Source organism: Cavia porcellus, unplaced genomic scaffold (genome assembly GCF_034190915.1).
Source record: "Cavia porcellus strain 051 isolate PalLab524CR breed Dunkin Hartley unplaced genomic scaffold, mCavPor4.1 scaffold_22, whole genome shotgun sequence".
In the NCBI taxonomy this organism is placed as follows: domain Eukaryota; kingdom Metazoa; phylum Chordata; class Mammalia; order Rodentia; family Caviidae; genus Cavia; species Cavia porcellus.
The window spans coordinates 10,674,002-10,685,318 of record NW_026947505.1 but is presented as its reverse complement, the minus strand read 5'-3'; the positions used below and the strand labels follow the sequence as shown (position 1 = coordinate 10,685,318).

General features: G+C 38.4%; 1 protein-coding gene across 8 annotated transcripts in view; it reads right to left on the bottom strand.

Moving 5' to 3' along the window:
* Positions 1 to 327: 327 nt before the first annotated feature.
* Positions 328 to 11,317, bottom strand: part of Phactr2 (phosphatase and actin regulator 2) — a 268,905-nt gene continuing 257,915 nt past the window's right edge. For all 8 annotated transcript variants that reach the window (XM_063233411.1, XM_003465632.4, XM_063233415.1 and 5 more), the window contains one exon: positions 328 to 7,276. In XM_063233411.1, coding sequence (XP_063089481.1) covers positions 7,261 to 7,276 — 16 coding nt within the window. In that variant the 3' untranslated portion in view covers positions 328 to 7,260. The remainder of the gene's footprint in view (positions 7,277 to 11,317) is intronic.

Genomic DNA, 11,317 nt, shown 5'->3' with positions numbered 1-11,317 from the left:
TTGTAAGTTCTAAAGGGACTATTATGTTTATACACTGTGACTGTCAATAAGATATATCAAATATCCTTGGGTATAAAAGATAGCAAGATTTAAAATATACTATATATTGTTAATAAGGTCAGTACTTGTTTAGGCAGGATTTTAAATAAAAAGTACAAATCACAAGACCTTACATACAAAAGCATGTTAGAAAGATTGGTGGAGTCGAAATAACAGGAAATGAAGAAAGCTGTCTTCCTCTTGCATTACAGTGAGGACTCCGTGAGCCTGGCAGCTGAAAAGACTGCACATTATCCAAATATAATACAGATCAGAACGAACCCAAACTGGGGCTTCCCAATGATTTTATTGAGGTAATGTTTCCCAATTTTATACACATATGCATTTATAGGTACTTAGGAAAGCTAAACAATGTTCTAAGGCACTTGGAATTGTGCACGGCGATATCTCCTATTATAGTAAACCACTAGATAGAGCGCGAGTTTGCTTTTTAAATAACACGAACACCAATATGGAATAAAAAAGGTAACACATGGTCTTTCTTTCAGGTTACAATAGTGGAATACACATACATATGTGTGTATACTTGTAGATATTTATACCCACATTCTATCATACAGTACAGATTCAGAACAACAACAAAAAATAGCAACTGTTGTGTTAATCAGTGTACAGTTCCAGTTATTTACACTCACAGATATTATACCTGTGTCATATGCAGGCCTACATTGTGCACTGGGAGCTGGAGTCTTTCAGTTAGTCTGCTAATGATCACAGTTTACCATTCTTAACGCTTTAACTCAAGATGGAAAGAACAAAATAATATGTCCATTATTTTTAAAAAAATCACTGTTACAGAGAGAAAAATGACTTGTTTAAATTTTAGTAGCTATTTAACTGGTGAAATTGTTTCAGATATACTGGCACAGTTCCAAGCCACAAGAGAAAGCCTAAAGAGAGAGAGAGAGAGAGAGAGAGAGAGAAAAAAGAAGCAGGAGGAAAAACTAGTCCCTACATTTTAGATGATGAAAGTGGTTTGACCCTTGACTTATTCTGATATTTCTAAATGCTAGTTAGCAGTGCAGTGGGCAACTTCTCGTGGAGGCTTCCTAAGCAATATTAACAACACAGTTAAACTGTTAACAAAAGCATGAAGGGAAAAGTCCCTCAGACTGGCAAGTGGCACAAACATGATTGGCATTTTAATACACCATAAAACTGACCTGAGGGTGGAGTGGCATTCCGTCTTATTCACTCCTGTCAATTCTTCGTGTAAAAAAATATTGCTATTAAAAAAGGTAAGAATTCTTAAGCACCATCTATGAATTTACAACATAACCACCTTTATCAACTTTGAGTTGCTCTACATCAACGATTTGTTTGGAATTACAATACTTAAAAATCATAGCTACTAATTTAATTCCATGCTCCTAGTCACAACTCAGCCAAATAATTTTTTTTTTAGACAATCTCACTTTGTAGTGCAAGCTTGCCTTGAACTCATTATGTAGCCCAGGGTGGCCTCAAGCCCATGGCAATTATCCTGCCTCAGCCTCCAAAATGCTGGGATTATAGACACGAGTCACCATGCCCAGCTCCCAATACAAGATATATTAACCATTCAGTTTTGGTGATAAAAAGTGACAAGGAGAGTAAGTATGTTTCCGTGTAACTAGGACAGTTTGATAATGTTTCACTTAGATAAAATTCGTCTTATTTCCTGTATGACTATCGCTGCAGTATGATACACATGCAATTCACATTAATCCACATTTCCATCATAATGCAGTTTTCATCAATGTTCTTCAAAGAGCTGAACTCCTGACTATATCTATAGGGGAATTCAAGCCTCTGCTTTTGGATGAAATAACTTACATGCTTCTTTTGGGACTTACAAGCTACAGTGTTACCCGGTAAAATCTAATAGTGATTTCCAAAGACCACTAGCTTTGTTTATACGGGCTGTTAAGAGTCGCTGTGTCTTGCAACAATCTCCATGACACTGACAAGCATTATGGTCAGCAGTGTCGTTCTGGGGTAAAATTGCAAAAGAGAGAGAGAGAGAGAAAAAAAAGCTTGCTTCATGTAAAATCTCTTTCAGTAAACATAGGGACCAGGCCACGTCACTATGGCCGCTGGAACTGCTGTAACTATCCTGTTACCTCTTCCCGAGAGAACTGGCAAAATAAAGCTGCACTGAAGTAAGCTGAAGTGGAAGCCTTGAAACGCAAAGGGGGCCAAGGAAAAGCGAGGCCACAGAAATAATGTTCTGGGATCGGCCCCCTTTCCTGTGTGTCATCAGACTGCAACAGACAGTCGCATTCAGGGGAAGGGGTAGCTGTCTCCTACAGAGGACCTACAAATGCATGCAAGGCGTTTTCCTTTTGGTTTTCACAATGACTGTTAATACTACTGGCATTCAGTCAGCTGCAGCCTGCAGTATTAAGCATCCTGTGACGCGTGGGACAGTCTCATGCGACAAAAAGCTGCCTTGACCTGAATGCAATAGCACCTCACTGAAACACTGATTCACAGGGCTGAGCTGCCCCATGCAGCTGTGCTAGTGATGCCATGGGCTAAGTAACATTTTCAATTTTGTGTAGTAAATCTTAGGGCTTTGCTAGAGGGCTACTTTAGGTGGGAATAGCTGCCACAGGAGTGTCCATTTCTTTCATTTCTTTGTCAGAAATCTTTTTCTTAGAATCACGAATACAATGGAATTTCTTAGTTTGGGATGGCCCAGACTTCAAGAAAAATACAGGTGGGCTGATTTCTTTTGACAAATACTAATAGCTTCTTTTAAAAAGAAACTAATGGTGGTTCACATTTCCTGACAGAACTTATGCTCCATGATTACAAAAAGTCACTGGAAAGTGCAAATGAGAATGGCTGGGGGGTTTCCCACCTTCACTCCCACTCCCCACATTTGGTCGCTGCTTGCTTTTCTAGTAGAGTCTAATGTTCCCCTTAAACTTAGGTTTTGCACGTTCTAGGGGACATGGTTTCTCTCCAAAAGATGTTCTCCTTAGCTGGTAGTTAATTTTGTCACTGTTTTCTCCTCTAGAACATATTTGAACTGCTGAGTTTCACTTTGCTTTGTCATTTAAGACAACAGTGTCTGCTACCAGCAAGTAGAGGGCAAATGCTACTGAAGGATAATCCATCATGTCAAGATGCTGAAGGGCAACGTCATAGGGAAACTGCATCTAAAAGGAGTTTTAGTGCTTGCAACATACACTTGTGAAGTGGAGAGATAATGATTTCCAAGCATATGCTTTTACTACGAAGGATAGGCTTAAAATATCTAGAATTTAAGAATGCTCAAACAATTCTGCCATATTGATAAAAAATGAGAGACGTTCATAAATCTTATGTCAGTTTAAGTCCACTTGACCTTCTCGGGTGAAAATTTCTTACTCTGAATAATGCTGCTGGGACCGCTTACAAATAGTAACAGACTACTGAAACTTTTGAGCCAGAGGGGAGTAAGTATGGACGTGGTAGATAAGAGTAGCTTTTTGTGTTGTGAATAGTGTATAATTTGTGAAAGCTGTGTCCACCTAACTCCATGAAATAAAATGCTGTTGTGTGTTGATGTGGTTCACATCAGTGTATACAATGTTTATTCAGTTTTTTTTCTCTTTTAAGTGTATTTGTTTTAAATTCAACTCAGTACTAAATTAGTTGCAGGATACAAAATCTAACTGATAGGATTTTAAGGATGCAAAACTCCTCTTCAATATCTGGTGATTTCAGATGTATTTGTCTATTTCCTTAAATATGTTTTCACTTCAATTTCAGAACTGTTCAGTGACATTAGAGAAAGGTGAGTAAAATACTCATTCTACTACTAAGGATATAAAAACGAAACCAAAGTCAGCGTTATCTGGATAAGTGAGAAGGAAAGATGTGATTGCTTTTTCCTTCAATTAAAACAATTCAAATTCAAATGCATAGGATTGTTCTCTGAATACTGTAGATCTTAGTTAAATCATATCAGAAAATGCACGCTACTTCATATACCCTAGGAAACTAAGCAATTTGCCTTAACGGTGATTGTCAGAGAATTAATTTTGCCAGTTTGATTGGTAAAACTGGAAGAAAGCTGAGAAAGCCAGCTCAGAATCTTCTTACTACCTTCACATTAATGCGTATACCTTAGCAGCCAATAAAAAACAGATGGAAATGGTCACTCTGGTTTTTATACTCTACTTCTTTTCTGCCTGGGATCTTCCTAGGGATGAGTTTGCTTTCTTCCTTAATCACATCTCAAAGACCTGAGAAAACCCACTCACTTGTTCAACATTAGCCTAATAAATGGTGGACTTTAGCAAAAAACTTGAATTGTGTTAAAACAGCCACAACCACAACAAAACTGAAATGGATCAGAGGTGTAGCACACCAACAGAGTGTGTACCTGGGTACAGCAGCCCTGGGTTCAGGCCTCAGGATGAAAAAAAGAAAGAAAGAAAGAAAAAGAAAAACCAATTCTCACGCACATTCACTTTCTTTGTAGAACAGAGGCACACTGGGCAAACCGCAGACAGGACAGTGGGCAGCCGTGACCGCAGGGAGGGTGGCCTGTGCCTTTGCATCTTTTCAGGGCTGCCAGACAAAGACCCCAGGATGGGCTGCTGCTGGGATTATGCTGAATTTCTGCCTCTTAAAATTTACCAAGACAACAGGGATTTATTCTAGGAAATGCACCGTAGCTCATAATGCTTTAGTGCTTTGTACAGCCTATTATTTAAGGATCATTCTAATGGAATAACTAGTGGTGCCAATTAGTTAAAGATTAGGTTAGTAGTAGTTACAATTTTTTTAAAAAAAACTTAACATAAGATTTTCTCTAAATACCCCAACCAATGTGAAGAAAAAGTGTGGATAGTTCATAAATCTGATACATTATGCAAGGAAAACAATACATTGAAGTACCAGGTTTTCACTTTTGTACTGGGTGAACCTTATTGTAGGGAATTAAAAAGTTACATCAACTGTTCCACAGTCGAAAAAACATTCCAAACAGGAGCTTTCTATGACATGTATCCTAAATGATAAAGTGGTAATAATGTCTTATATTTAGTATTACATAAAGATCTGTGATTAGAAATTTTAAAATAACGTTCCATGATTCTAAGCACAGAGAAAGAAAAGAAACATTATATTCCTAGTATTTCTCTCAAAATGGCATTAAACTATGTAAAGAAAAGGATGATTTTGAAATAAAAAGGAGAACAAAGTTAATTTTTATGGCTCAACTGAAACAGTATAAAGCAAGGTCTGGGGGGTGTAGCTCAGTGGTAGAATGCTTGCCTGGGACATACCAGGCCGCAGATTTAATCCCAGCACCACGAACAGTAACAACAAAAATCAGACAAAATATCAGCCAGAGACAGACACTTAGGCATGCAAAGAAAAATTTTCAAAGCAAAGTATGTCTTATCCTATTAGAAAAATGACAATAGTACAGAGAGCAAGTTTACTTTATTAATGCCCATAGCTGAGCGCAGCAAGAGGTACAATAATGCTGGTTACTTTTCTTATAAAATTGTTCTGGCTTTTTATAATAGGCCAAGAGGGGAAAATTTAAAAAATTAAATAAAATCATTCATTTTGAATTTTTTTTTTTTTAAATTCCCAATGAATGGAGGGATCTGAATTTAACCAATAGACATAACGCTTGGTTTTGGGCTGAAATTGACAATTATGGTCTTCCACATTTCAAACCAAATGCAGTTCAGGAAATTTTACTCTGAGCTCTAAGAATAAAGTCTAATTAGGTCTTGACTTTTTGTTATGTATTTTTAATAAAAAGGGCCACAAAACAACTAAGAACAATTAAATGCAGGACGGTATTTACACACAGTCATATACATGGGCGAGCAGGCATCAAACTGAGCCTGAGATTCAGTCCACGGGAATGGGCAATACAGTAACAGAGGGGTTCTCATTGTAAACAATACTGCTTGTAGGCTCATACGGAGACTGTCTGTGATTTTCATCTCAATGATCTCTGGCACTGAAAGTAAATACTGCATTTATGGATGCAATCTGCAGACTCTGAATATAAAAAAAGAAATGAGCTTTCTCCCACACACAATTTAGCAGAAATTTTCTCTGTTCTTTTAAGCCTTGGGATGTATAGTTTGTGATGCATGTGCTTTATTTTAATAGCAGCAATTCAACATTTTTTTAAAAATGCAGTGCTGAAAAATAACTGGTCCTTTGCATTCCCCCTCAGAACTAACAGCAGGCAGCATATGCTTGTACCTTACTTAAATTTTAACTTTGCATTCTTAAAAGGGTGGCATGATTGTCAACATTATCTTCTTTAGATCAAGTGTGGTTGGTTGACTTTGGAGATAATACAGATAGAGAAAGGAAAAAAAAATTGTTCCTAATGCTTATAACAGTTTTATAGGATAACATTGCATCTGCCTTTATGCCTAGTCCTGTTGTCTTTGTGGAAAACGGATGCACTAGGAAGGGGCACAAAAAAATGTCAAGAGTGAAGAGCTGTGCTACTTAAAGCATACAACAAAATTTGGATAAGCATGCTTGGTAAGAGTCAGTAGGAGTCTCTTGCATTTAAGAAAAAGATGCATGAAAACATTCAGATTTGTTTCTGGCAACTGGATTCACTGGCACAACATAAAAAAATGGTACTTTACCGTACCAACTTAATGGTAAAACAAGAATATCTATGTAAAACTCAGTCTTTCAGGAATCCATGTTGGGTGTTTACGATTCCCAAACCCCTTAATAAGTTTTCAGCTACCAAATGCCTACTTCAAAAAATACATTTATGTTTCAATCTTATTCTTTCTTCATTAACATAATGAAATATATCTCTTTCTTTCTGATTCTCAACTCCCACCCCTTTCCAGAGCCCAGCAATTTTTCTTTAACCCACAGGCACTAAATCTTTTGGCTTTCTGGTAGTAGGGAGCCAGTGATTGTCTTCTGCTCATCTTCTTTGATTAAACTCCTGATGAAGAATAGCTGATAACCATAGTGCCGCTTACCATCAGTACACATTCTGGGTAACAAGGTTACTGCATCCTTCCCTTCACTCGTCGGCCCCTCTGGGCTGTAGAGGTGAGGAGTACTTTTGAACAAAGCCGAGTCACACATTTCCTTTACCACAAGTTAAACGGAGTCACACACACTCAAGTCTCAGTGCAATATCAGCTTTTTGGGAAGCAGGGCTTCTTTCCCCTAAAGATGATCATCTGTGCTTGCAAACAGTTCCACACTCCTTTATGGGCGATGAAACCTGGGATAAGAAACAGAAACTGTGAGTCTGTGTACCCTGTACTCAGCAATCTAAATAAGGTAAGGGGAACTTTACAAGGAAAGGTAGCTAGGATACTGTTACAAATATTATGTTGAAGCCAGAGATCATCCTTCTACAAAGAGCATTCAGGTTATAGAGCAATTAGGACAAAACATCACTATCCTCGACTATCTTCTGTAGCTATCACAGGACAATCACAAAGTCATTATTTCATTACCTTTAGCCTTTTGTATGTTCCAACTGGTGACTCCAAATCAACTCTCTACATCCTGATTTCCAACTGCTTGCCGGTCATTTTACCCAGGCGCTGCACAGGTAACATACTAAGCATGCCCACCACGACACAAAGGTTTCCTTACATTTTAGCTTGTGTCATGGTCCACTTCTAAAAATATTTTTAGTCTAGAAACATCAAATTTACAATTTACTTATGTCTTTCGCCCTTCATACCCCCTTTATTACCATGTTCTGCCTCCACTGCCTGGCTTTGAATCATTAAAGCCCTTACCATCTTTTGCAGGCACCACTTCGATGGTCTGCTTGCTTGCTAGCTAGTGGGCTTCCTGTTCTCGGTGCAAATTCTAGAACATCCCTGCATTGTGTAGCCCTGTGCTTTGGAACATGCTGTCCCTAATACTACAACTCCCTCCCTTTGTCTCTCATCTGTGTTTTCATGATCAAAATCAAGGTAACAAGCCATCTTCTTCATAAAGCCTTCTCTCATCTAGCTTTCAAGGATACTTCTGTAATTCCACATTTATGTAACAGTACTTAGCACTGCCCTGTTTTCTGTAACTTAATACTCATCTACCTCAGTGTGCCAGTTAATCTCAACTGTCAAGGTGACTGGAGTAAGAGAATCCTGAAGAGGTGACTTGATCATAGGTGCACTACAGTCACCAGTGGATTAGTTCCCTGATGCTCATAGCTGAATGAGAAGACTGAACCCAGATGCAAGAGGTAGTCACTAAGGCTATGCCTCTGAGGTAAGTTTTCTCAGGTGCTGTCCTCCTGAAGCATCATGAATTGAGCACCATTACTGTAACATGTGCTTCTGCCATGACTTTCTCACTTTACAGCCATTCAGCCATGGACTGAACCTCTGAAACCATGAGCCAATTAAACCTTTTAAGTTGCAAGTGTCAGACATTTTGTCCTAACAATGGAAAAGCCGACCTAAACATTTGGTAAGCTAAACTTAATTGATTTCCCTGCCCCTGGCTCTCTCCATCAAATCTATGCTTCAGACTATTACTATTATGAAATGTCAACTCATTACCTCCAGTCCTTTGTTAAAAAATTGTATTGTTCCTCTTTCTCTACAAAATAGCAAACTGTTGGGAGGGTGCTGTGCTCCTGAATCACCATGAATTGAGGTAGGCTTTTTCAGAGTGCAGCAGAGCTCATGTTTCACCTGTATCTTCCAGTCATTTGCTCCCAAGTTCTTTTGTGGTCCTGCTGAGTCTTTCTTCCCATGTCCACTTTGTATAATCTCACTGTATGAGGTTCCCAAACCTCTTTTTCTCTACCTCTCAGGAGGGCATTGGTGGCACCCTCTTTTATGTTCCTATAGCTTTTGGTTTGCACCAACTATTAATCACCTGAATCTGGTCTTTGTGCAGGAGTGATTTTGCTCCTGGACCGTGAGAAGCTGAGGACAGAACCCTTCTCATTCATTTTTACATACACAGGCACTGTCTGGTATGTGATGCATCTTAATAAATTCAGCTGTGCAGAATCCAAGCATTAAGAAACAAAGATAGAACAAGATTTGCTATAAGTTAATAACTGGAGCAGATGCTTGACAGACACATGGAAATTTCTTTTATTATTTTTGTATATTTGACTTCCAGGAAGTCAAATATACAGAGGTCAAAATACAGAAGTCAAATATACAGAAGTTAAAATAAAAATAAAAATACATCAAACTTCTCAAAAACTTGCATGTCAGTGAAATTCTTAACTCCACCCCTGATCATAATCTTAGGCAGATGTATGATCTCCCTGCCCTTTCTTCTCTCTCTCTCCCTCTCTCTCTCCTTCCATCCCTCCCACCATCTTTCTTTTATTCCTTCTTCCTGTTTTGTTTTTTTGAACTAAGATCTCACTATGTAGTTCAGGCTGGACTTGAACTCACTATGCGCCCAAGCTGGCTTCAAACGGGAGGAAGTCCTTCTGCCACAGCCTCTGAGGGCTGGGATTACAGGGCAGCACCACCACACCTGGCTCATGCTTTGTGTTTGAGACACAAAGACAACTGGTTCACTCCCGGAGGCCCTCAGACCATGCACAGTCCTGGGGCTGCAGGCCCTGTGTACTGGGCACCCACTTTTCTGTCTTCTCACTTCCTTTGGGGGTGGAATGTTTGTCTTTTCCCCTAACAGTAGACTAGGAGCTCGCTCTTGTCATTTTAATCATAGGATGCTTCTTGTTTCCTTAAGAGACTCCTTGCTGGCTGTTTAATGTATCCTAATCCTTGTCCCTCCCTCTACATCCTGTTATATTTTCTTCCTAGTAAGTCTGGACTCTCTGAAGTGAGTGTGCTGACATCTATTGCCTGTTAAATGAGGCATCTTATCTTCAAATTTGGCTCTAAAGTGTTATGGTTAGAGGTACTGGAAATGCAAGTTACTCCTAGGCTTGTTACTTCTCTATGGTTTGGGTTCACTTTAAAACGTAAGTTCAGTTTTCCTTTCTGAGAAGTTTACCCATCTAATGGAAGGCAAGTTTTGGTGTTAGGATTCAAGCTGATAGAGTAATACATAGATCTACCATGTTCTAAAGACACTTAAACTCTGTCTACCCTCTTTTCAGAACTTTCCTGAGACTTGAATTAGAAGTTATGTGCATTTTCCTCTTTTTAAAATGGAAATACATTTTTATTATTTTCTTACTGAAGAGAGGGAGAGGTTAAGGGAGAGACTTTTGAAACCATGGAATTCTGATAACCGGTAATTATTCCTGTAATGACAGTCCCTCCACAATTTAGTTTTTAAAAACTTACTCATTTTCCTAAAAATTCATTAAGATAATATAAAAACATTATTATACCACAAATATTAAATGTTATTTTCCCATTTGATACATACAGAAATCCCGAATAATCAATTTCCCTTGTATTTAGTTACTTGGCATATTTGCTGGGGATCAAACCATGCTAGGGAAGTGCTCTACCACTGAATTACACCCCAGCCTTATTCTGCCTTCCATTAAGTTTCTCGTGTGACCTGGCACACAGCTTGACATTAATCAGATCGGATGCTTTCCTAAACCACAGCTCATCGTTTTACCTGTGAGGCCAGACCCGTGCTGGTTGGGCTCTTCCTTAGTTCCAACACTAAGCCAGGCTTGCAAGGCCAGGAGACAAGGAAGAATTTTACAACTATCTGTGTGCAAACAGAGACAGTAATCTCTGTTTCACTGAGGACTCCTCAATGAATTTTTACTGCTCCCCAGGTATAGTTCTGATGGTGTCCTGCTTTGATGAGCTATGCTACTCTAGCAGCTGAAAGGGGGTTTACTTTATTTGTAAATTCACATAGGATGGTTTTACCTCAAGAAGGTACAGAATAATATCATTTCCTTAATAAAGTGTATGTGCCTAAAAATATTACATTAAGAATATTTAAAAGTAGAGAAAATCTATAAGCCATTGAGTTTTTAATGTTATTTTAAATCTTTTTTCTAGACATCTGAATTTTAAATACACTACTGTTACATTTCCATTTAATCAATACCCTGATTTTTCCACTTGACATGCTGCCAGTGATCTCTTAGACCCATTTTCACTCTGTTTTTTTTTTTTGTACTGAGGCTCAAACTCACAACCTCGCATTTGCCAGGCAGGTGCTTATGCTGCTGAGCTAAATCCCCAGCTCCCATTTTCATTCTCAAGAGCTTCAACTTGGTGATTTTTGTCTTTGATATATATGTCTATATAGATATATATTTAATATAATAAGCAAATAATTTATAAGCTAATAAAATTACATATATGAAAGTACATGTGCTGAAAATGTT